At 37.6% G+C, this 27,718-nt stretch overlaps 1 protein-coding gene across 5 annotated transcripts; it reads right to left on the bottom strand.

Moving 5' to 3' along the window:
* Positions 1–5: 5 nt before the first annotated feature.
* Positions 6–26,365, bottom strand: LOC147164167 (uncharacterized). 5 transcript variants are annotated; one of them, XM_086093727.1, is made up of 8 exons: positions 25,211–25,379; positions 23,002–23,211; positions 21,801–21,986; positions 21,566–21,732; positions 20,442–20,591; positions 18,235–18,398; positions 16,763–17,027; positions 6–1,697 (listed from the first exon to the last, which is right to left on the bottom strand). In XM_086093727.1, exons 1-8 carry the CDS (start codon positions 25,214–25,216, stop codon positions 1,565–1,567), a joined length of 1,281 nt encoding a protein of 426 aa, XP_085949853.1. In that variant the 5' UTR covers positions 25,217–25,379; the 3' UTR covers positions 6–1,564. The 5 variants fall into 5 exon arrangements, with proteins under 5 accessions (XP_085949853.1, XP_085949855.1, XP_085949858.1 ...); XM_086093729.1 differs by having other exon boundaries at positions 7–1,697; positions 23,002–23,403; XM_086093731.1 differs by lacking the exons at positions 6–1,697; positions 25,211–25,379 and adding exons at positions 14,756–16,173; positions 26,245–26,365.
* Between the last annotated feature and the right edge of the window lie 1,353 nt (positions 26,366–27,718).

Here is a 27,718-nt window from a genome sequence, read left to right as displayed (position 1 = left end):
CCTTTTAAACACAATCAGTGATTCACACCTTTTCAGGTTAATTTCAAAATTATTCCACAAATTTACACCTATAATTGTAACACACCTTCGCTTAATATTTGTTCGTGTTTTTAATTTTTTATAGACACTTATACCCCTCAAATCATAGTCACTGTCTCTGATTTCTGAATATTGTGGCAAAGTAGGTTGTTGTTGTCACGGTATGGTCACGGAGCGGCGTGGTGTCTGTCGGCGTGTGAAGTGGAGGACCCAAAATGCAGGGAGGCAGGAGAACCACAGCAGGAGTGCGAAACTGGCGTGCTTTATTTTACAGAAAACACTAACCAGGGTACTGGTTAATGCTAACTAAACAACAAACTGAAAAGATACAAAATCAAAATGACAGCCAGAACTCCGGGGGTGACCGTGACAAGCGGCAATGATCCCACGCTGACTGATCACCACCCGGGAATTAAATACACTCACACTGATTGGGTAACTAGCCACACCTGGGGCCAGGCATAAGTGGCTGAGGGCCCGGATTGGTCAACCCGGAAGGGCTGGAACCCACTCAGGACCAATCGGGACCCTCAACCAAAACCAGATCTTCCCAGACATGACAGTACCAATTAACTGAATGGTGAGATTCTGGTGAAGAAGTCCCTTTGCAAAGGTATCATTAAAACAGAAGCCTCTGATGACAACAATTGAACTCTCTCAAACAGTGGATGTTCAGATTGTGTGTCCTCTACTCCGGCACATCATTATTTATTGAAAAGTGGGTGAATACGAAAAGTCTCCTCCCTTAGCCCACAGTACATTTGTTTACAACTCAGTAAATACCAGAAAATCCCTCTCTCCTCCCTTCTGCAAGTTCCCATAGGTATAAATCAGATTAGAGAAAAACAATAATAAATCAGCCTGTCTCCGACCGAGACCAGGCTACATACACTCCCTTCTTTTCTCAGGAGAGTGAGACAGATAAGGATACAATAAACAATCCCATTCATTGAGCTACACAGCTATAACTAAATCCAAAACGGCTAAAATATAAATTGAAACTGAAAAACAATGTTAATAACTTAACATTCCCTCATTTGAGCTCATGAGAGCTCAACACATTAAAACATTTTTTTCAATGGTTGTGTGGTGGAAATAATTATCATTAAAACATCCCTTTAGCAGGAGAGGAGGTAGTTTAGCAATCATATGACATTAAAAAACAATTTGATACATTTAAAAGATTTTTAGTGGAATAAGCATAGCATATGTGAGGCTTAACATAAAATGTTGTTCATTAAAAAGTGTCGCAATGTATCGGCAGACGAATGTGTGTTCTTTGAAGCCATCTCGTGATTAAGTTCTTTGTTGAATGAGAAGATGACGTTGTCAGCTTTTTGCAGAACCCCAGAATAGATTGCCTGCAAATGTGATTCTCGTGATGATTGCCCAGGAAAAGGCACTTGACTTGATCCGTTGAATGATGTCAAAACGATGTCGAATGATGTCGAAACGGCCGCTCCAGAACCGAACACTGGGTCAGCTGACGTGGCTCCCAGGTCGGAGGTGATAAGATTGATGATCATCAGTTGATGAGATAGCTGAGCCTGGCACGTCTCCGGAAGCCTTGTAGACCAGATGTGGAATGTCGTCTCCATCCTTCTTTCTGTGCAGCGAACTGCACAAGATTTCCTCTCCGACCCCCTGGGGCCGTTCTCCTGAGTGCAGAAACTTTTCATTTTTAGTTTCTCATAAACTCACATAAATTTTATTTGGAGGAAAAACCCTGATAGTTTTTGTTAGTTGGGATTAGTAAATGTTATTTGGTTAAGATCCGTAGGTCCTGTGCTGTTGGAACAGGAAAATATCTATTTTTGTGACATTAAAATAGAGCCCAGCCTTTGATTGAGTTGAATGACATTCGCTCATTCATTAATATAAGACAGAGCTTGTAAATATTTATTTTTCAAATAGGTTTTGTTCAATAATAGGTAATTTTTTACCTCGACTAAATTTGTTCTAAATTTGCATAACTTTGCCTTTCACCATCCTGAAAGGAATCATTTTACTAGCATATCATATATTCTCTTCCCAGAATCCCACGACCGATCGAATCGTGGCATGCTGGAAAAAACTCACATATATTCATATTATCTATACTCTTTTGCAAACACTGGGCTCCAAACATTACATTTTTCTAAAATAAAAGATATAATATAATATAATTACCTTCATCCGGCGAATATGCATTATTGTCTTTGCTTGCTCCAGACTTACTTTGCTCTCGATTTCCTCTGGTAGATTTCTTCATATTCAAACTGTGGATTATCACTTCAAAACCTTTTCATTTTTTAATCTACTAATTCGTCTACATTGGTTAATTTCTTAAACATAAACTCCCTCATTTGACAAAGATCCACTGATTTTTTCAAACACGTCAAGATAAAGGGAGGATAAAATAGAGACCTCATAACTCAAAAGACGCCGTAAATAACACAACCCTCTAAATCAGGCTATGAGGTAAACAAAAAAACTACAAAACACTACAATAAAAATGAGCACAAGCAGATACAATGTAAGACACTAACATATGATGACTTTGGGGCCATAAAAATAGAGGTAACCATATTACTCTAATTCTCCTAGATTTAAGCAAACTAAAATTATTCTCAAACTGCTAATCAAAGTCACCTATTTTACATATTAGTGGGGCTCGTAAAAAACACAGCACACAAAATATATCTGGGATTTGTAAATCACAGTGCTGTGAAAAAAAAAAAATAATCTAAAATTAACCATCAAACTCGCTATTATTTATTAAATAGCATCAACTCAGTACGATAAGATGCATGGTTCAATATTATGTATATAAAACCTATACTTAGATAATATATACCACTGTGAAAACTTCTTAGTTAGCCTTTTACTTATTACTACTCATTTTATTCTATTATTTATTCCATACTGTAGCTGCAGCTGGACGAAGTCCCAAAAAAAAAAAATAATAATAATCCTCACGGGGAAAATAAAAGTGTATCGTATCATATCATATTAATAAAATTCCCATTGTACCAATTCAGAAACTGATTCTCCCAAAAATATAGGCAAAAATTTAGTAGGCTATAGAATGAAATAAATTTTCTCAATCCCTCATTTCAAATTTACATATGTCGTTTTCAATTTCCAGAAATATCTTGCTATAGATCACAGTTCCCCATTCAACACATTAAGAATGCCTTGCATATACCGTGCAGCATTTCACTGATTGAAGGGTCGCATCCAAGTCAGACCACCAGCTTTCAAAAGTCAATGTTCAGGGCGGGGCTGTGTCAGACAAAGTTCAGGCATCAGCGATTAGAGGAAACATCTCTGTAATGAGGCTTGTACACAGTCACTGGGCATTGTGGAAGTTGAGCATCATGTTTTTTTAGGCACAGGAGGAGAAGACTGTTGCTCTGCGGCTTTTGACCTTTGATCTCTGCCACATCCATTCAGACGCTGTCTGTGGGGGCCCGATGACACATTTTCGGTCCTTCCAGGCGCTCACCTCGACCAACGAATGCACCCGGCCGATCCAATGCACTACAATGCCAGACTGAGGAAATGGGATCACAGCAAGACAGTTCACTTCCTGCTTTCTCAAAAATGTTTCGTAAAAAAACAGCCTTTTTTTTTTTTTTAAATACCCCTTCAAAATAGCTACTAGCAATACTTGCAAATACAACGTATCAGCACTGGGGCGCATCCCGTTCGCAGTTTGTAATCAGTGAAGGCCATCAAACCCTCATCTGCCTTGGAACTCAAACATCAGTTTCTGAAATGACACACTCAGAGAAAAAACAAATATTAAAAATCATTATCATTATGTCAATTTCAAAAACATTTATAACTTCTTATTCAACTATCTTACTTCTAGCCACAGCTGTACAGATGTAGGCATAATTATGTCAACTCAACATAGCTCAAACAAAATACCATTATTTTATCATTATTCTTTATTCATTTGTCCCGAAAAGGAAAGTTAACAAATTAACCACCTTCATCAATCATTAAAGTGTAAAGACTATTGGCTCAGTCACTAAAAAAAATAAAATAAAAAATAAAACACTAATTTAATATTCTTCTACAAAAACTCAACAATATCTTTCAAATACTATTACTTATTTTTTATTGTTTATCATTCCTCTCTTACCATTTTGACAAAGAAAAAGTCCCATTACGAGGACACATTATGCTCTAACCCACAGCCCCCTCCTTTTCTTCTAACCTAGAAACGGGGGGGGGGGGGGGGATCTTAACATTATACATCGCAAAACCTATTTTACCACATTCCCATTAATAAAACAAACGCCACTATCACAATAGTCTCATCTCACACAAAAACAACACCAAACTCAGTTAAAAATATTGAAGAAAAACAAACAAAATCCCCATATGCACATTTTTCACTCACAATCACAATAATAGCCCCCACCTTTTAGAAGCTAGGTCACACACTCAAATACATACGCACACACTCTTTAATCAATAGAAAATAATAAACGGTTTTATTCTACCAATTCGTTGTCTACAAATCTTATGGCATTTGAACCGCAGTTTTGTACGGTGATTTCAATAAACGGGTTAACTTCGAACAAATCACCCGTAAACTGCTCCACAAATGCTGGAGTCATTTTAGCATCAAATTCAGCCACTACATCATTACCAACAAAGAAAATACAAAAGTCTGACGCACCATTTTGTCCAGCGAAAGCTTTTCATACAATCGATCCATAGTTTGTTTTTTCATTTTATATCGACGTTTTTATTTTTCCGCACGGCTGCGACTCACAAGTACAAGTCCCGACTATAAAACGGAAGCGCATTCAGGACAAACCATTCTGTATCCGGGTCGAAATCGCCTCCATTTTGTTTATAGGCTATTTTTTACTTTCGGTTTCTATTCTACGCAAGTAGTATTAATATTTATCAATACAGTGACGTCTCACTTTTAGTATAATAGTTCAATAGGTTAACACATATGGCCACACAACAGACACACATAAGAATCACGTGACCTCTCGTTTATACACAGCGTTTATCCAATCCCTCTGAGCTAAACTGTTCTCCATATATTGCAAAATTTTTGCAAGGCGCTCATTTTCAAAATAACTTGTCACGCGCTATCGAATTAAACCGTAGAACAAAAGGAATTCATACGGTAATCCTGACCCCAAAACTACAATCGTAGGAGCGCCAAATAATAAAATAAAATTCACGTAATCTCTCGATTGCAAATACAGTGATACAAAATCCAATCATCGCTGTAATCAACCTGGACCCCTCAATACTGTTCAATTTCAAACAGGCATTTTTTTCAAAAAACATATTACGTGTAAATGGACGTTCTCACCAAGAGTCATGAGCAAATATGATACTAGTCCCCCAATCGGCCAAACTGCTTAAAAAACAGAGCGCATACCATAATCTTCGCGATCCTTAGTAAAAAGAAAGACTTCTTACGTCATCCGGTAACCCTTTTATTCAATATATATTATGGTCTAAGGATTCTTCGTAGCGTGACGAAACAAAACAAATTAACAAATTAATTCACTACTTCATCCCGTGTAAAAAAAGCTTTATCTCTTCCGGTCTGCATTTACGTCACTTAAAAATGCACCACCCCACGACGTGTTTAGTTCAATATCGTAGGAATTATCCCAACTCTATAACGACATCAAACTACAACTTGTTCACACAGATCTCATTTAAAATTTAGACAATTTGGAAGACGAAAAACCAGTTGCAGCGGACCCAAACAGACAGAACCTCCCTACGTGGATAAAAGTCTCCACTTACCGTACTTTATTTATTTAGGCCTAGAAGTTCCGCCCGTCCGTGAACGCCGCAGCTTGCTCTACGTCAGAATACCACCATCCGTTAGAATTCAGCGGAGGAGGTCACCATTCGTTATAATTCAGCGTCGGGGATCACCATTTGTTAGAGTAGACAATATTAAGTATTGTACTCTTTTCGTGTTCAATTAACTGAATGGTGAGATTCTGGTGAAGAAGTCCCTTTGCAAAGGTATCATTAAAACAGAAGCCTCTGATGACAACAATTGAACTCTCTCAAACAGTGGATGTTCAGATTGTGTGTCCTCTACTCCGGCACATCATTATTTATTGAAAAGTGGGTGAATACGAAAAGTCTCCTCCCTTAGCCCACAGTACATTTGTTTACAACTCAGTAAATACCAGAAAATCCCTCTCTCCTCCCTTCTGCAAGTTCCCATAGGTATAAATCAGATTAGAGAAAAACAATAATAAATCAGCCTGTCTCCGACCGAGACCAGGCTACATACACTCCCTTCTTTTCTCAGGAGAGTGAGACAGATAAGGATACAATAGACAATCCCATTCATTGAGCTACACAGCTATAACTAAATCCAAAATGGCTAAAATATAAATTGAAACTGAAAAACAATGTTAATAACTTAACACTAGCCACACCTGGGGCCAGGCATAAGTGGCTGAGGGCCCGGATTGGTCAACCCGGAAGGGCTGGAACCCACTCAGGACCAATCGGGACCCTCAACCAAAACCAGATCTTCCCAGACATGACAGTTGTGTACCTTGTAAATTATTTGAGCAATTTTAAACTCAATTAGATCATAAAATGTCATTGTGTTTAATTCGATAAATAGTGAATGTGTTGGTTCTATATATTTTGATTGGTTAATAATTCTTATTTTTCTTTTTTGTAATTTGAAAAGAGGTTAAGTATTTGTTTTGTAAGCATTTGCCCATATTTGCACACAATAGGTTAGATATGGTAATAATAATGAGCAATATAATGTACATGACTTCTTATTCAAAACATCCTTTGTTTGTTAAAGGATCCCTATAATTTTGGACACTTTCCTTTTAATATTGTCTATGTGGGACTTCCAGCTTAATCTTTCATCGATAACCACACCAATAAATTTATTTTCTACACTCTTTCTATTTCATTAGAATCTACTCTATTTGTGACTTGGTGCTTGACCTGTCTCGTGCCAAAAATTATAAACCTTGTTTTGTTTAAATTTAGAGAATAATTTGTTGGTGTCAAACCAATTTTTTTATGCTTTTAATTCATTTTCCACCGTAATCAGAAGCTCTTTCAGATTTTCTCCAGAGCAATAGAAAGTTGTGTCATCAGCAAACAAAACACTTTTAGGTATTTTGGAGACACAGCAGATATTGTTTATATATGATATAAATAACTTAGGGCCAAGTACTGACCCTTGGGGAATGCCATGAGAGATCATCAATTGTTTTGATTGTATGTTGTTGAACTGCAAATACTGATATCTGTTATCTAGGTAATTTTTAATCCAGTTTTATGCTAAGCCTCTTGTGCCGTATCTCTCTAATTTATTCAATAATATACTATGGATCTATAGTGTCAAATGCTTTTTTTCAATCTATAAAAATCCCAATAGTAAATTCTTTATTATCTATACTTGTATTTATAGCTTCTACAAATTCCATAAAGGTTGATAATTTTTCTCTAAATCCATATTGATTTTCACTTAAGAGCTTATGTTTCTTGATCAAAGTGTCCAGTCTATGTGAAAAAAGTTTCTCTAAAATGTTTTGAAAACTGTGGCAAAAGTGATATTGGTCTATAGTTAGTGAATAGAGGTCTATCTCCGTTTTTATAAATAGGAATTACTTAAGCGGTTTTCATTTTTGATGGAAAGATACCAGCTCTAAATGACAAATTACAGATATATGTGAATGGCTGTACAACATGTTCGACGATGCTTTTGACTAATGTCATATCGATATTAAAACAATCAGTAGACTTTTTATTTTTTAGTGTTTTTACAACATTTAAAACTTCAGTTTCATTTACTGCATTAAGAAACATAGTGTAGGAGTTATTTTTAATATATTTATCTACTTCATATTTATTTTTTGGCTCAGGAATTGCTTTCAGTAGATCATTACCAACATTGACAAAGAACTCAATAAATTCATTAGCTATTTCTGTAATTTCATCAATAGCAATAGTTTTATCTTTTTTTAAATATTCTGGATTTTTTAAATATTATTTTTAATTACATGATTTAATATTTCCATATTTCATATGTGTTGCTTCTATTCTGCTCCAATAGCATATGATAATAATCTTTCTTACTTGTTCTTAAAATATTTACTAATTTATTTTTATAGGTCTTATATTTAGCATCAACAGTTATCAATTTTATATTTTTATTATATAAACTATTTTTCTTTTTACATGCATTCTATATCCCCTTTGTCATCCATGGGTTATTTAGGTCTTTATACTTCCTGTGACTTTAATTAATGGACAATGTTTATCGTATCGTATCGTAAGTGCTAACGATAGACTGAAAAGCGTTATATGCAAAGTGTTCATATGCATAAACATCAGATCAGTTATGATTTTCTAGGTCCTCTTTAATGGCAGCTAAGGAATGTTGTGTTGAGTTGTTAGCTTTGCTTTTTTTTAAATCAAAATAGTTTTGTAAGATTACAGGAAGATGATCACTTATATCATTTATAAGAAGTCCACTCTCTATTTTATGGTCAATTTTATTCATAAATATATAATCAATTAGACTGGCTGTATCAAGTGTTATTCTGCTAGGTTTTATAATTACAGGGAAAAGACTGAAAAAAGACTGAAAAAACAGAAAGTCTGAAAAGACTGGGTGGGACGGTGGCTGACTGGTTAACACGTCCGCCTCCCAGTGCAGAGGAAGTGAGATTGAGTCCGGGCTTTGGCTTTCCTGGGTGGAGTTTGCATGTTCTCCCTGTGCCTGTGTGGGTTTTCTCCGGGTACTCCGGTTTCCTCCCACATTCCGAAGACATGCATGGCAGGTTAATTGAACACTCTAAAATTGTCCCTAGGTGTGATTGTAAGTGTGAATGGTTGTTCGTCTCTGTGTGCCCTGTTCTGGCAACCAGTTCAGGGTGTACCCCGCCTACTGCCCGAAGCTAGCTGGGATAGGCTCCAGCACCCCGCGACCCTAGTGAGTGGTTAAGAAAATGGATGGATGGATGGATGGATGGAAAAGACTGTTACTTTACATTGTATTTATAAAATCAGTTTCCTGATGTCCGTTTTAATTTAATAAATCATTATTAAAGTCACCACATATTATTCGTGTTTTTTTATCATTTGTGTAACTGAGCATATCTGCTAGTTTTTCATTGAATATGTCAAGTGAAGATCCTGGTGTCTTATAGACACAACTTATCATAACATTAGGTGCATTATTGATATGTATTTTAATAGTAAGACATTCCATTATATTGTCTATGATATTAGTTTAACATTCAATTCTACGGCATTTATAAGCTTTGTCCACATATACTGCAAAAAAACATTTTTTACTATTGTGTATGTGTTTTGACTCGTATCTGAATTTATTCTTGTAAAGTTACAGCTTTAATCTTGAAAATTTTGATTCTCAAAAAATGCTGGTGATTTGTCTCAGTTCACTTTTATTGTACCATATATGTTCACCTACAAAAAACACCTCCCCTCAAATATACATCTCTGTAAATATAAGCGGTTTGCAAAATGACACTTCATTCATTAGTTAAACCAACTAGTGAGAAGTGACTTGAAAACAATGTTAGTCAGTCATACCACAAACCAAACACATTGGCATGGTCTTATGGCCGTGCCTCGAGGACCACACACACAAAGGAAACACCTTCACTCAAATACATGATATAATAGGTTAGGAAAAAAACAAGGCATCATTCTATAAACAAACTAACATTAGCAAACCAAACACAATCCATACGAGCATTGTCTCATGGCCATGCAGCAAGGGCACACACATGGAAACTGCTTAAGCAAGGCAGTTAGTTACACATTCACAAACCTAAAAATTTAACAAAGCTTGTCTTCCTTTTGTAGTAAAGACGTATGTGAGACTCACTGGCATGGTCTCACGGCCTGCTGTATCCATCAACTACTTCTGCAGTAGCTACTCAACTGCAGATGCCAGTTTGCGACACCTAAACAGACATTGCATCCAAGTGTGGCAGTGACTTTTCAAGTCTTTCTTTGCCTCCACATTAAAAGTCATAAAAAAGCCATTACAGATAAACCCGTCTGTGGCTCGCCAGATGCTTGACCTTCACCTGTCTCTTTGGTCTTTGCGCATCGTGTGCCGCCGCCACCATCTAATCCCGCTTCCTGCGTCGGGAGCAGCTGCCTGATTTCTGCCGGCTGGCACGCTGATGCCACTGGAAGGGAGTAATATATAAAATAAAATAAATCTCCTTTTTTGGGGGGGATCCTCGCATGTGCTGCAGCAGCAGCTGGTGAGGTTGCACGCTGTTACATGGCAAAGCCTGTGATGGGAAAAGGGATGCTGTGCTATATTCAGAGGTGTAGCTTGCCAACGGGCAAGGCAGGCAATTGCTTGGGGCCCTTTAGCGAGCAGGGGCCTCCAGAAGGCCAACAGATTTGACGCAAACACATATCCTTCACATTAGCAGTGCAGCAATGACAAATGACGGTCTCAAATTCCCCAAGTCAGGTGTTTTTTTCCTTAAAAAAAACAAAATAGTAAAAATAGTAAGGCAATTTTTTTTGAAGACCATGTATAGTAAGGTGGAGGTGGGAGGATCATGACCGTGTATAGTAAGGCGTTCTTTTTAACGACCATTTATATTAAGGAGTTTTTTTTAATGACCACATATAGTAAGACGTTTTTTTTAAAGACCACGTCTATAGTAAAGTTTTTTTTAACGACCACGTATAGTAAGGCGGGGATTTTTTTAGACAACCATTTATATTAAGGCATTTTTCTTTTTTAACGACCACGTATAGTAAGGCGGGGATTTTTTTAGACAACCATTTATATTAAGGCATTTTTCTTTTTTAACGACCATGTACAGTAAGACGTTTTTTCAAACGACCATGTATGGTAGTGCTTTTTTTTTTAAACGACCATGTATAGTAAAGCGTTTTTTTTTTGTTTTTTGTTTTTTGTTTTTTTAATGACTCTGTATAGTAGGCCGTTTTTTTTTTAATGGCCATGGCGTTAAGGCGTTAAAAAAAAATAATAATAATAACGACCATGTACATAGTAAGGCTTTTTGTTTTTACGACCACGTATAGTAAGGCGTTTAAAAAACAACAACAACAACAAAAAACGACCATGTACATATTAAAGGTCCCATTGTATGTAAATGCACTTTAGTGGGGTTTTCTATCAATAATATGCATCCCGGGCCTGTCTACAATTCAACCAAGTATGAACAAAGTCCGTCCGCGACTTCTTTAGCTTTCTCCTCCTTTCTAAAATGTGTGCTTTAAACAGGCAGATTACACTTCCGTGACTTAGTGACGTCAAAAAGACACGGAAGTGCACTCGACCCAGCCCCCTCTGTTTAGTGGCACCACCTCTGGTAAAGGTTTGTCACGCCCACTGAAATTCGAGAAGCTGGCTGCGCCTTTCTTTTTCTCTCCCTGCTCGCAAATGCTGTGGAGAGGGGAAACATTGATCAGGAAAAAGTGTGACACGAAAGATGTAAGTTTAACATTTTTTATTTAGCCTTCCTTCCTATCCTTTCTAATAAAAGATGTGCACCTTCTACCATATTACTGGTGTATTTTTAGTGCCTAAAGTGGGAGCTACATTTGTCGTGTGGAAGTTGTTTGGTTACAAGTCAGATATGATAAAGCAGATGGTGGGTGGATAATATGAAGCGGTTGCGTATTGTTTTGTCAAGATACAATCCACAGTGATTAATTTGCCGCTAAGTGGTCTCAATGAGACGGCTTGCACGTTGCGACTGCGCAGTGGCCTAAATGTGCACATTTGTTTTATTTATAACCGCTTGTAAATGTCTACAAGCATTCACGGCAAATCGGAGACATTCACGGCAAAATAACGTTCGCGGGAGATTTGCCGGTAATGGCAATATAACCATTGCCTAAACAATCACAAACTAACGCTACAACATAGTCTCTGTAGTAACGTTATGCTACTTTTTCTTATGGTAATACATTATGCCACTTTTCCACATATTCAAATAGTTCTTAAATGTGTAAGACATGTCTGTATTTTTCTTTTCTTCTGCATCCCTAAAACAGGCTATTTTGAACAGAGCGTTTTTTGGCTGATTTAGGGACAGCAAAATTATTAGATCCAAAGTCAATTTTGACGAATGCATATCACAGACATGTCTTATACATTTGAGAACTATTTTAATATGTTGAAAAATTGAATAATATGAGCCCTTTAAGGCATTTTTTTTTTTTAAATGAATAGCACAAAACTCTTGTAATTTTGCCAAAATCAGGCATTTCCTTTGAAGTGAGATAACTTAGTCATTTATGAATATTTTTTTCACTTTCAACCGCTCAAAATGTTCAGTGGCATCAGACCTATCTACACATATATAATTTTTTATTTTTTTTTATTTTTTTAATGCCCCCTATGGACAACAATAGCAGTATTATGCTAATAGCAAGACTAACTATGCTGTATATATATATAAAATAAAATAATAATTTGAATATTTCATATGACATAGTTAGAGGCTCAAACAAGTCCATAAGTCATAACAATAAAAAAAATGTATGCATGCATTTTGTATTCATTTATTAGCCTTTGGCGCCACCTAGTGGATTTTTGTGTTAACACTCTCAACACACAAATTCCTCTATTTTCATGTTTATGACTCGTCAAAGAAGCGATTGCATCAGTAATCACGGAAAATGCATTATAACACATCAGGTTTACGGCATATCAAAAACTGTGATTTATAATGGGAGTCAATGAGCCAAAATCTGGCATTATTACAACAATTTGTGTGAATCTCTCCCTCCTGTTTGGTAATAATTATAAATTACAGCATGGCGCCAATTTGAACTTCTACATTTTTAAACAATCCTGGTCAAATGTCAGGTCCCTCGTGTATTTTTTTAAAATGCTTTTTCTTTGATAAAAAACAGAAAAACAGAAAAAAGCCAGAAAATGGACAAATAACGGCCACGGGTTAAGGCGTTTTTCTTTTTTAACGACCATGTAAGGCTTTTTTTTTAATGACCGTGTATAGTAAGGTGTTTTTTTTTTAATGGCCATGTAAGGCGTTAAAAAACAAAAACAAAAAAAACGACCATCGTAAGGCGTTTTTTTTTTTTAAACGGCCACGTATAGTAAGGCATTTATTTAATAAGGAGGTGTTTTTTTTAATGACAACATATAGTAAGGCGACCATTTATATTAAGGCGTAATCTTTTAAAGACCATGTATATAGTAAGGCTTCTTTTTTTAAGACCACGAATAGGAAGGCGGGATTTTTTTTAAATAACCATTTATATGAAGGCGTTTTTCTTTTTTAACGACCATGTATAGTAAGTTGTTGTTTTTTTAACAACCATGGGGCGTTTTTTGGGGTTTTATGACAGTGGCAGTAAGGCGTTTTTTTTAAATGGACATGTATAGTAAGGTGTTAAATAACAAAATCATACGACCACGTATAGTAAGGCTTTTTTTTTTTACATTTATATTAAGCCGTTTTTTTAAGGACCATGTATATATAGTAAGGCATTTTGTTTTTTTTAAATGATTGTTTACTGAAGATGCAGATGTGCAATTTTAAACTGAAACAATATTTATAGTACTAAGAATGGCCGCCGGGGCAGCCAATCCCTTCTTGCTTGGGCCCCTAGGGAATGTTGCTATGCCACAGGCTATATAAAATGGGTATCTAGTGCTAACATAATAAAAACAATGCCCTGGCTGGACCGACAACTTCACATACTGCTGAGTGTTTCTTCCTCCGTTCTCTGCAGGAGCTTTCTGACGAACAGTTACGACAGTTTCTCCATACACTTTGTGACGCCTGCTCTACGTGGAGGTAAGAGGAAGACAAAACCACCTTATGTGTCACTCTAATGTCTAGACGAGAATGTCTGGCTCACAACACATTTCCTCGTCTCTCCAGTCGATCTTTATTCTCCTTTCAGAACAAGCCTGAAATCACAATATGTGTCAGACCTGTGAGCAGACTTTTTAATAGAAACACCCCCACCACCAGCACCACCACCACCTCCGGTCTACAGGGAGATGCTCCACATGTCAATTTGATGTGGATTGGAACTGATGTTCTTTCAATTTGTACTTTGCTTTTACAGTGTGTGATGATGCAATTTGCCTGTTAATTGAGCTGAGGGACAACTAACTACAAGAACTCGAGCTGTAGTCCTCCGACTCAGATTGATAGATACTGACAAAGGCAGGGAGGATCCTCTGGCATTTAGCCGCAAAATCTATGCACCCAGCAAATATTTGTGTATTTTAGGCATGATTATAGACCCAAATACTGTGTCCAACGTGGTTTAAACATCATCCAACAGAGGAAAAGTGTGTGTGTGTGTGTGTGTGTGTGTGTGTGTGTGTGTGCGTGCGTGCGTGCGTGCGTGCGTGCGTGCGTGCGTGCGTGCGTGCGTGAGTGCCATGTACAAAGCAGCTGTTTCTCACATGAACACATACACACACACAAGCAGATTAGAATGAAATGTCAGGCAAATACCAGAGCCCGAACTCTGCCCCACATCCAGCGTGTGTGTTGCTATTGCACATAAATTATGGCATTTCAACCATTTTAGATGATTACATGTGGTGAAACACAAATAGCAGTGAGGTGAAAATAAAAGGAGAATTTAATCTTTCACTGTTTGAACTTGTCGGTGACGGGAACAATGAGCGTTGGACAAATCGTGTGTTCAGTCTGATTGATGTGTCTCTTTAGAGCCTGTTCCAAGTGACTGCAAGTTAATTCTGCTAAAGTGAAATGAGTTGAGCATGCAGGCTTCTAAATCAATAGCGAAGTCTTGGACCTCGCGCACCGCTGACATTTTCACCACAATTGAGAATGCACAATCACATCTACTTCTTTTAGAGTGATGGTGGAAATGAGTGATAATTTTTTCCCCATTGAATTTTGTGTGTCATTGTTACTCTGCTTGCACGTTCCTCAAGAAAACTCCTGAAAATTTTTACATCCTGTAGCTGCTATATCTTACATCCAACTATCTGATCTACATCCTACTTCCTACCAAGATACTTCCTACCTCCTTCCTACCAACTATCTTCTATATCCTTTTATTTCCTATCTTCTTCAGTCAATCACCCAGTTTCTATACCTCCAACAATCTACCTCCTACAAAGTGTCTCGTTTTCAATCTGTAATAGCCTTCCTCTTCCAGCATACTCCTTCCATTTGTCACCTACTTTCTTATCCTCTCCTTCTACCGACCATCCATCTCCGAGGAGTTTAACCGATTAGCCGATTCGTCAATTGGTTGACTTCACTACTCCACAGATGTTTAACGTTTGAAGTCGACTAATCCCTTCAACGTGTTTTTGGGACCTCTTTAGCTGAATTAATGGAGGACTCAACAATGTGCTGCCATCACTGAACTATAAAACTCTGTGGAGTAGCAAAATGTCTGCACAACAAGGTGGCACAGCCTGTGCACGGGTCAGAGAATACAAAAATAACACCTTACATAAAGACTCGCTGTACTTATGTGTCTCGTTCTAATTGTTCTTTTTGTTTTATTGTTGCTTGTTCTGAAATACTTGAGGGGCTCATTCTACAGGAGACAAATTCTATGTTCTCGTACTAAAGAGGATTCTGATAATTATGTGGAAATTCTATAAATGTTTCTTAAGTTCATTAAAAGTGTGCTTTTTTTCCCCAGTGTATGGTAAAGTATGCTTTTCTTGTCAATTCACAGTATATCAGCCCAGTTTCCAAAAACATGACATAAAAGAACAATCATAGCAAACAAAATCTTCTTCATTTATATGTACGTCTTTTGTTGTTTGAAGCGGTTCTAGATGAAACCGGAGAGTACCACCTTACCACCACTACCACTATCACTTACCACTAATACCACAGATCCTTCCTACCAAATCCTCCTCCCAGCCATCTATCTACTACATTCTACTTCCTATTTCTTTCCTCGATCAATCTATTGCCTACTCCCTACCGCCTTTATCATCCATCCATTTCCTTATCCCTCTCCCCTACTATGTCTCTCTCCTACATTAACAACTTTGATCTCCGCTGAGAGGCCCGTGGGCGGTGGTGCGAACCCTTGTCGAGTTAGAGCGCCGCTTTTTCCTCGTTGCCGCGGCGACGCTCCCGCAACAACCACCTGAGAAGAAAAGAAACAGCCGTCCATCTATCTATGTTTACCAATGTGAACGTCGTAATCTGCCATCCTGCACGGAAATGAGGAAGAAGAGAGTAATAACAGCAATCAAGCGACATTAGCGGAGCAGTAATTGGAGCCGTGAGGTGTGACTCATTGGTGGAGTGCTGAGCTATAGGGCCCACTTGTACCGTACAGCAAGCCGCCATTTGCCATCTTTGGATGCGTTCTGACATCCTGTGACTTCCTCCTCATCTTCCACTTCGACACACACTCGGCTAAATCGACACACACACTTGCTTTGACAGCAGAAGCCATGTTCGCGTGTTTCAAACTGACACTTAAGGCAAGCTCTGCCTGCAAATGTCACACGATGTCACGTTGACTTCACTCGGATACTGGAAATGTCACTATTGGCGATAAATACAGTGTTTTATGTATGACGAAAAGATGTGAACAGAAAATACTCTAAGATATGCTATAAGTTTATTATATTATCATTTGAATGGAATAAATTAAACTCTCAATTTAAGTCAAAGTAAATTAGCTTTTTTTTTTCTTTTACATATTTTGGGTCTCCACAATACTCAACTTCAACTCTTCATCATTGACATCATCCCGTTTCTCCATCTTATCCTGTATTTGTACCGTCTCTCTTTCACATCGTCCCATCTCTTTGGCAGTCCGGATCAGACACCCCAGTGGTCCAGTTCTCAGCGTTCTCAGCTTGTCGCTGGCCATGGCGAAGTAGTTCCTTAACTCTTCCACGGGTCCATGCTCGGCAAACAGCCGCTCCACATACGGCTGGGCGTACTGATCCGAGGTGATCAGGTCCGGGTTGAGCGAAAACAGCGTCGCTGCAACATGGAGGTCAGCAAATGATGTTTAAGTTCTGTGAGAGCCCACTTGTTTGCCGACTAAAATGTTCAAGCTAAATTCAGAGAAAGTGAAGTTTGGTGGAGGACTTTTGTGAACTAGAAAATAACATGTTTTAATTTTCCGCCACAGACTGGTGGAACGTGAATAGTGTGAGTTTCCCCAGGCTGGAAAAGGTATTGCATCAGTAACTTGGGATGGGTTGTAGTGGGTTAATATTTTCTTGGGTTTTTGCTTTCCATTAATATGAACAATTTTACTTATTTTTCATTAAATATGTATATTATAAAATATTCATTATTAATACATAGACATGTACATTATTTGAAAGTTAGAGAACCATTATTCTAGTCTTCTAGTGTCGATATAAATTTAAAATATATTACCGGTATGTATTTCTTGTATGTATGCTAAAACATAAAAAAGAAAAATCAATGTAAATATTAATACAAAAACTTATAAATTACTTGATTAAAACTTTATTTTTTCCAACAGAACACATTTGCTCCGAAATACCATCCTTACTATTATTAATTAGGGGTGTCAAGCAATTGCATGACTTCAATAGTTAACTCACGATTAATCACAAATTTTATATCTGTTCTAAATGTACAATAAAATACACAATAAATTATTAAATGTTCCACTAATGGCTGCATATTTTAGTCATTGATACAGTAATTTCATAATAATTCATAAAATTGAGTTTAAAATTAAAAGGATGTACTGAACTGTAAACAAAAAAACGAGTGTGATATTGATGTGTTGAGGTCATTTTCTGCCACTTGATGGCGTTATTGCATTTGTACGACGTTGGTGACAGCTCAGTGCATTTTTCTTCTCAGAGCTATCTAATCTTTAACATGGAGTAACTTGTAAAATTTTGCACATTTTTAAAATTGTAAAATACAACTTGACCCCAGTCTCCACAAATATATGCATTGTTATTGAATTTATTACTGCTATATTTTGAGGTGGATGTGTTTGCTGCGTTGTGACTGGAATTCCCCCAGTACAGGCTTTCCAAGTAAGGGGCAATTATTAATTGCCCGTTAAAAATATTTGTGGCATGAAAGGAACTTTAAATTAACTCAAATTAAAGCAAAGTTTGACACCCCTATTATTAATATTATTATTAATGCTAATAAATATTAATCTAATTAATTGTTCTGAGCAAAAAAAGGTTACCTATCTCTGCCTCCAGGGCAGCGAGAGTGACACTGACGCTCTTTCCCATCTCCCTGTCGCTCACCGTCAGCCCCGTCATGGATCCTTCGTCCTGCAGCTCACATGACAATGCGGGCTGACCTCCTCGACATTTCACCACACACACCGTATTGCACTTATAACACCTACAAAAGCCACATTGAAACATGACAGGAAAAATTGTACAGTCCAATCGGTCTCTTTTTTTCCACACTATCACCTCAAAAAATGTATTGTACTTGAAAGATAAATACAGCTGATGTGTACTTAACAAATGTACTGTAATGGATTTTAAAAAGTTTAAGCCAATGTAACATGATGCGATGTTCAACATTTAATTCTGTCATTCTTTCATGTACCACTAGAGAGAGCCCGTATACCACTCAACACTTTCTATGGAAAGCCGTTGGAAAATTTCTTCGATATTTTACTAGTAAACCAAAAGTGGCACAAGGATTTGAAAAACATCACTAGAAAGGCTAGTGATCTGAATTGTCTAAGTAGTCAGGACAACATAAGCTGGATGTCGAGGATCTTAATAAATGATCAAACAGCTTTCCATAATAGTCTTTATTCAACCGAGAATGACAGTGATGAGTTGCTTAATGGTTGTCTGACGTCTCATTTAAAATAGCTTTTATTTTTTTACGCAGACGCTTCCTGTCTGACTTCAAGGCAATCCAGACACTTTGCAATCGTGGCTCATCTTTAGGTGATTTATTTTTTTATGTGGTATTTATTCGCAATATGACACATTCGTCTATATTTATTTTTAATATGCACGCAAACTTCACAATGTGAGTAGTCGAAAAATTAAACAAGTCACAGTGTGTAGACTTGGATAAATAATAGCACACCCGTTTCCAAAGAGCTGCATATTTTGTCCTTTGATTGCATGTTAGTTCGTTGAGAAACAGACATGCTATTAAGTGCGTTAAAGTTTTTTATATTTTCCTGTCTTCACAAAAATCTTCCACTATTTTCACACCAATAAATGTTAGGACTGAGAAAAGTAATAGTGCACCCGGATCAAATTTGCTTCTTATCTTATCCTTTGAGTGCTAATTCATTGACGAACAGACTAGCTATTAAATGCTTTTAAAGGTCTCTGTCATGATTGATCTTCTCGTCTCCACGTTAAAAAAAATATATATTGTTTTGGCACCAATGAGTGTTTAAGCTGAGAAAAGTAATAGCACACCGTCTTAAAAGAGCAATTTTTTGTCCTTTGATTAAGCATACATTTTTTGCTAAACAGAAATGCTATATTAAGTTCTGATAAAGGTCTGTATTTTATTCTCTCCATAGAAAACATTCACTATTTTCATTGTATAAATTGAGAAAAGTAATAGTGCACGGGTGTCAAAGAGCTGCACCTTTGTGCAAATTTGTTGGAAAATAGGCATTCTGTTAACTCATTCACTCCCAGCCATTTTCACTGAAACAATCCCCTTCACTCCCGGCTGTTTTACTGGATTTTGACTGATATTGCAAGGCTCACAGAATATTGTTTTCTATTGCTATAAAAACATGGAACCTGCCAAAAGAAAGATTAGAGTCTCTTCTTTCATCAGATACATTTTTTATACTTTTATCTGTTTCCGTTTTGCAGCAGTTAGCATTAGAATATAGCTAAATGTCATCATTATTCACAAATCCATTTAGAAATGTGAGTAAAAGAGCTTTTTTTCCAACATGGCCCTGGTTTCTGTTTCTGTTTCTGTTGTAGCCCCCAGTGTTTGGACTAGAAAAGTAAATTTGTTGAAAACGAGACATGCTTTTACCGTAAGTGCCAATTGTCTCGCAAGAAACATATGCTATTTTAATGTATAATTTGGTGGTGATCCTTTTATGGATTGTTTTTTTGGCATTGATTCAAATTTTTAGGTTAGTAAATTATTCAAGGCAATGCCATGTCCTCATCGCAGTTTTTTCCATAACCTCTTTGACCTAAAAAGTGTTTGGACTGAGAAAAGTAATCAGACGCCTGTATCAAAAGAATGGCACAATTTATCTTTGATTGAATGCAAATTCGTAAAGAAACAGACGTACTATTAAGTGGAAAACACAGAAAAATAAGCAGAAAATAATAAATTGTACCACTAAAAATGAAGAAAATCTGTACTTGTTACTAAATTACCATATCCCAATAGGTTAGCCCATATATTGATATTCTCAGGCTGTTTTACCTGTAAATGGATACAATCTGTGCCAGGTCCTCCTTGTATTGCTCCAGCACGGCCCTCGCTGACAAAGGCTCCTCCCGCCCCTCCTGGACAGCCAGATGAATCAACATTTGGGTGTGGAATGCTGCTCCGCTAGCCCAGAACCTAAAAGACCTGGAGAAGGTCCAAAGTGCACAAGTACAACAGGAACCAGTAGCGGGAAGTATCAAAGTAATTGCATTTCGGACAACTCTTTATTTTTACTGCTTATTTAAAAACAGTGCACTTTTCTTATTTGACAAAATAGGCTTGTTGCTTTTTGTCAACCTCAACCTCCATAGATGACTCTCTATGATGAAGAAAGGCCAGCACTGTTGACTTGTCGTGGTCTTATAAAGCTATAAAAATGTTCACCGCGGGGAAAGGCACAGGAAAGCAAGAGTGTATACATGTGTGGCACTGGTTGCTAATCCACCAAACAGGTAGTTTGGTAGTCTGGTTATTTTTCCCACTACACAATTCAAACATCTCTCACCAATTAACTGAGCAAAGAAAAGCAGAAATAAAACTGAGCCACATTCATTTAATGACCCAGGAGAGTAGACTGCTTGGCTTATTTTAACCAAAGCAACACTTTGCCTAACATTAGCATCAAGGCTAGATAGCAGTTAGTATAGTGGGAATCTGCTGCCATTCCGCTAATCAATAATGTAACATTTCTGACTTGATGTATGTTTATTAGATTATAGTACTATGGCAAAAACTGATGCCTTATAAATAAAGCTGAGTTGAGCATTTAAAAGTTTTCGAAACGGGTTGGCTAATGACTCCAAGGTCATGGATTTTGGCATAAAACGGAGTGCAGCCAATCAAGAAGAAAGCAGAATGAGAAACCAGGAAGCCGACATGAAGTGATTCTGTTATAATAACACCATCCATAAGCAACAGTTATCTTCAAACATGTCTAAAAAGTAATTGGAAACAAACATTTAAATTCACTTTGCAGAGTCGTTAAGTAGCTACATTTTAGAGTCTAACTTTTTGACTTTTACTTGAAGGAAAGAATTGAATCAGACCTTCTACTTTCGTTTTTCATTGGTACTTCTACTGACGTAAAGAGTGTGATACCATCATAAATTGTGACTCACTGTGAGTCGCAGTCTCCGCCCACCAGGCAGATCTTCAGCTGGGTCAGTGCAAGGCTGAGCTGTGCCTCCATTCTCATAGAGTCCTGGATGAGTCGGGTTTTATCAGCCAGGTTGATCCTGCAGCGTTTCAAGTACTCCTCCATTACTTCTTGGAGCTCCCGCACTCTCTAATAGAGATTGTCATTTTACTTCCATACAAAGTGTTCCATGATCATATATCACAACAAGCGTTAACCTGGCCTGACGATGAACCGGTCGCCTTCTTTTTCGCCCCAGACGAAAACATGATAATCAGGTCCATTACCATGGTAACGGCCAGTCCCAGCAGCCCGGCCAAATGGGGCTCGTCTGAGAATGATGACAGTCGTCCAATCAGATCCTTTAGATAGGAGGGGGCCCTGTTGTCAATGTCGCTCTGCAGCTGGGACAAGGCAAAAATGTTCATGGTATGATTAATTGACATGCAAAGCAACAAGAAGACGGCGACAACTGCTTATTGAGCTGCAGCGTTGTTTTTTTTCAGGGTATAAATAATATATGCCTGTAAGCTGTGAATATTGTTATATTAGCTGTCTGGCTGACTGTTTTTATTGAAATATCCAGTGCTTAAAGGGTCATACAACACATGTAAATAAAGATGACGTGACTTGACCTGACATTGGAGAAATTCACAGCGTTACCAGCAGCAATACACATCATTACACATCATATATAAATAATATGTATCACAAAAAATACTTATGTAGCCTATAGTTAAATACAAACAGAGAAACACAGTAGTGCAAGTAGATGGCATTATCATCACATTTGTTAATTTTGAAATTAAAACATCACATCACACCACATCAATGGTCTACCAAGAGTACAGCTGATTGTAAAGTCTAACAACAGTGGGTAGGAAGGACCTTCATTACCTTTCCTTGTTACAACGTGGGTGAAGAAGCCTAGCACTAATGTTGCTCTCCATGGCTCGAACAGTCCCGCACAGGCATTATCCCGGATAGATGATAGCTTTGTCACCATTCTCCTGTTGCCTACCACCTCTACCGTCTCGAGACTGGAGCCCAGAACAGAGCCCGCCTTCTTCACCAATTTGTTGTACTTAACAGAAAATAGTAGGATGTCTGCCTATCAAATTTCCACTAAATAAAGGTAAGAATATTCTGGGGGGTTTTGTTGTCGTTGTTTTTTTGTTGTTGTTTGTTTTTTTGTTTTTTTGTTTTTTTGTTTGTTTGTTTGTTTGTTTGTTTGTTTGTCTCGGTCCAAGCTCTTAATACACAAAATACTGGTCGTTTGTGTGAGTACATAAAAAATAAACAGCATTGATGTCACAACATTGCCTCACAGCAGTTATTAAACGTCTAATCATTGCCCACAAACAGTCAGGGGAATATTTACATGGTTTTGATGGCGCTGTGATATAACATGGCATTAACCTGCAGCAGTTGCGCCTGGAAGCGGGCCCCAGGGTCTTCGTTGTGATTGGTTAACAGCAGGGGGTGCACTACTCCAAGGTTTGGTACAGCTCCACCCTCTAGCATGGTCCGGTACAGAAGGTTACCATAGGCATGTTTCACCCCCGCGAGCTCCTCTTCTGATGACAGCAGCTGGCCCATGTTGACGTCTTTAGCAGCTAAGATGCTAAGCTAACAATTCACAAAATAATGCAGCATTACTGTCACATTTGAGCTCTTGTGTGTGTTGTTTTAGCCGGTCTGTTCCTTGCTTCCTTTCCCACGTCCACTTCCTGCTGCAGTAGACTTCTTCTAAGACAAGACTGCAGTAGTACTTTGCTGAGCTGTAAATGTAGACCTCCCCCTAGCCAAGTGGAGCAGGACCTGTTGGCATGCAGGGAAAGAGGGCTCTTTCAAGCCACTGACCCCCGAAAGCCTGCTGACCCCTTTGGATGTCAAATCTTTAAAGAGTAAAGTAGTTTTTATACACTTTTCTTCAAGTGCTATCTTTAAGTGGATGCAATTTAAACTAATCCTCTTTATGCTAAAGGAGCAGAAGAACCGCACCATGGGATTGAAAGTAATAGCTACACACTGACAAATAGGCCAAGGGCTTTTTATTTAGCTGAATGGGACAGAGAGAGGCCTTGATGGTAGTGTTTTTGTCTTCCCTTACTAGATTAAATATGGGGCAAAGGGGTGTGGGAATTTAGGTAGTGTTGGAGATGTTCTTTGTTATCTGGGACAAGGGCTCGGTTGAGTGATACGCCTCTCGGCTGCAGCTCGAATTACAGCCGCCAGGGTGTTTTTCAAGCCTATGCTTATTTTTCTACCGTTACCAGCAATTAATAGGACACCCATTTCTTAATAATTTGCACTCCGAGTGCAAAATTGGCATCCTTATTTAGACAAGCAAGTTATTACTGTCCTCAGTCAAAATGTTTACCAAAACAAAAATATAACCTTTTTTCGGCGAGATGATCAGGATTATATTGCTCAGTTTTCAGCATGGTATCTGGGGATTGTTATGGTTATCTGTAATGTACTGACTATTTATTATAAGTCCTTAATGCATGTGTTTTCTTGGCATTTTTGGTTAGCAACATTACCTCTGCATACAGTCAATTTCAAAAAGGGAAATTGGCTATTTTTGCTTAACAGGCATGTAATAGCTTGTCTATTTGTCAACAAATATGTACTCAATCAATGAATGAATTGTGCACTTTCCGGGCGTATGTGCTATTACTTTTCTTAGTGGAAACACTTGTTAGATCTGAAATGATGGATTTTTTTTTGTTTTGTAATTTGCTAAATAGCACCTATAAAGTGTGTGTGTGTGTGTGTGTGTGTGTGTGTGTGTGTGTGTGTGTGTGTGTGTGTGTGTGTGTGTGTGTGTGTGTGTGCGTGTGCGTGTGCGTGGGTGTGCGTGCGTGGGTGTGCGTGTGTGGGTGTGCGTGGGTGTGCGTGTGTGGGTGTGCGCGCGTGCGTGAGTTTTAATCAAATTTGTACTCAAAGGACAAAATGTGCCGCTCTTTTGAGACAGGTACGCGTTTACTTTTCTCAGTCCAACTACTTATTGCAACTAAAATATTGGATTTTTTTTTATGTAGGTAAATATGGTGCAAAAGTAACTTGTACCTGTAAAAAAAAATGGTTTTAGTTGTATTAAAAAAAAAAGTACCTGTTAAAAAAAAGTATAAATTTGTATCTGTAAAAGTCGTGATTTGTACCTGTAAAAAAAAATGTATATGTAAAAAAAAATTGTATCTGTAAAAAACAAAACAATTGTACCTGTAAAAAAAAAATATCTGTGAAAGTTGTGATTTGTACCTGTACAAAAATTTTTTACCTGTACAAAAAAGTGTAAATTTGTATCTGTAAAAGTCGTGATTTGTACCTATAGAAATGACAACTTGTAGTCAAAGAAGTCGCCACTAGGAGTCACAAGTGTTTTTTCTGCTGCTGTCCAGTCACTTTTGCACCAAATCTCTCGCTACAGAAGGTGCAAACACTGATTTGTGCTTGTAGGCCCAGGTAAAAGGAAATACATTCAGGACAGAAAGTCACAGTCCAAAGGTAGGCTTCAAATCTTTAAATGAAAATCTTGACTTCAATGTCTTCAGTTTTCGTGACAATTAACAACAGCCAGCTAGCACCGGATTACGAGCTATGATTGTACAATAAATCTTACCTTCATACTACAACTTCTTTCTTTCTGCCCACTTTGAGTGCTCTTGCATGTCAACCAACGTTTAAGCTGTTCCACACGGTGTTTGTATATTGAAACATGTTGAAATTGTCACACCTAAGACGTCCTCTTCTTCCAAAATGACATGTAAACTGGTGTGGCTACTCTGTTTGTTTGGAATTTCGGACTTGTGCATATTAATGATAGAAACGTGGCGTCATTTGAGATCAACCCACTGTCGTTTGCTGAACCATTGAGGTTGAGCTTTACCACGCCCAAATCCTCCAGAGCCCGCCCTCTTCTCTATGAGTACAAATCACGGAGCTCTACAAGTATGAATCAGTTTTGCACCATCTGTAGCGAGAGACTTGGTGCAAAAGTCAAGTGATTGGACAGCAGCAGAAAAAACACATGTGACTCCTAGTGGCGACTTCTTTAACTACAAGTTGTAATTTCTACAGGTACAAATCACGACTTTTACAGGTACACTTTTTTTTTTTACATGTACCAATAACGACTTTTACAGATACAAATTTATACTTTTTTCTACAGGTACAAATGTTTTTTTAATACAACTAAAACATTTTTTTTACAGGTACAAGTTACTTTTGCACCATATTTACCTCCATATTTTTTTCTTCTTTTTTTGTTTGTGACAAGAATACAGTATGGTTGTTTTTGCTTAATAGCACTTAACTGCATTTCCATTTTTTAGCTAATTTGCACTTATCAAAGGACAAAATGGACAGTTATTTTGAAATGGGTGTGCTATTACATTTCTCAGTCCAATTACTTATTGTAACTGAAATATTGAAGAGTTTTTATCTGACAAGAATATGGTTGTTTTTGCTTAATAGCACTTAACTGCGTCAAAGAACAAAATTTGCCGCTCTTTTGAGACAGGTAGGCTTTTACTTTTCTCAGTCCAAACACTTATTGGGACCCAAATATTCGATAGTTTCTGCAAGGACAGCAAAGAAAATAATGGCACTCGTGTCACAACATTGATTAAAATCACTTACTATGCAAATAATTACAATTTCCTCCAAGTGCATCTCCAAATTATATACCTGGCACCAGCCAACAGGCGCAAATTATTCTTTTTGGGCAAAGATATGTTTCCACTCCTTCTCCATGTCGTCATGCACAGCTTTCGAACAATGCTTCTCCTTCATTCACTTGCGAGTATTGAGGTGTGTTTTTGTGTGTGTGCTGTTGCTGACTCACTACTGACCCAATTCACACTCCTCTAGGAGTGATGAAAATTTCAAAGATCTTATGTCTTACACACATACATGTGCAGTCATCTCTCACCAAATAGATGCACTCATTCATATACTCAAGACTCCACCTTCCTTTTCTGCAAAGGTCTATTTTGCATTTGAAGATGAAAGGAGCCCTTTGTGAGGAAGCTAATAAAAATACCATGAGGGAGAAAAGGGAGAAAAGGGAAAGTAAGATTGTGCAGAAGGAAAATGATAAAGTGGAGGCCAGACACGTTAATCCCAATTCTTGCTCATGAGGTGAGCCAAGTCGGAACATTTGGGAAAAGATTAAGACGAGAAAACAAGGTTTTAGCCTCAAACCGACCTCTTAAATTGTCTTAAATGGTCCTTGTGAGTTTCATATTTTTTTCCCACACACAAACACAGACACTGATTGTAAACAATTGAGGTCTTCTTGATTAAAGTTGCAATATGGAAGTTTTTCCCCAAAAATACATATATTTACAATAAGCTTTTTATTTGACCATTTATGACTGAAATGCCTTCTAATTAGTAGATTAACACCTTAGCTGTTCCTCTGGCCAATAGTTTTCAGACTGGGTTCGGGTTAGAATTTCCCGCGCCCTGTCTGCGGATGTGACGTAATGTGCGTGGTGTGTATGTGAAGAACGGTATGTGCAGTTTCATTTTTCGTCAGCAGGTGGCAGTAGCGATTTGAAATGGAATATTCTACGTTCAGTAGCTTTAAAGAAAAATCTAAATTGGTCTCAAAGCCAGACAGACAATGAATTGCATGAATTTTTACGCAAGCAGGTAGCACTTCATACATTACACCTAATAAACTTGTCAATTAGTGTGCAGATCTCTGCATTTGGTGTATGCAGCAGACGAAACACGGCCAAACACATACACACAAAGATGTGTCACTTCTCAGAAGCTCCAATATAGAGATATAGAAGAAACCCTGTAACCCAGCAGGAAAAAAAAATGTTTATTAGGATTTTTTTTGTGTCTATGACACTTTTGAGTAACATTTTTGCAGTTCCTGAGAAACATACATAACAGTGTTAATTTCATCAGTTTGAAATCATGTCTCAACTTTTCGATGTATAGCAAGAAAAATAGAACAATTTTCCTTTGTGAAATCAAGCAATTCGATTAAAAAATGGCCCTCATATCCATCTCGTGTGAAATTATGGAAACTTGGCAGGTTGCATTATAATTTTGCTGCCTTTCAGAGTCACATTAAGGGTCTTAAAACTTGTCATGTGCGCCTGTGAGATGG

This window comes from Leptonotus elevatus, chromosome 13 (genome assembly GCF_054856555.1).
Source record: "Leptonotus elevatus isolate MCC_2025b chromosome 13, RoL_Lele_1.0, whole genome shotgun sequence".
NCBI lineage: Eukaryota > Metazoa > Chordata > Actinopteri > Syngnathiformes > Syngnathidae > Leptonotus > Leptonotus elevatus.
Note: the sequence above shows the minus strand (reverse complement) of the source record. Positions and strands in the feature narration are given on the sequence as shown.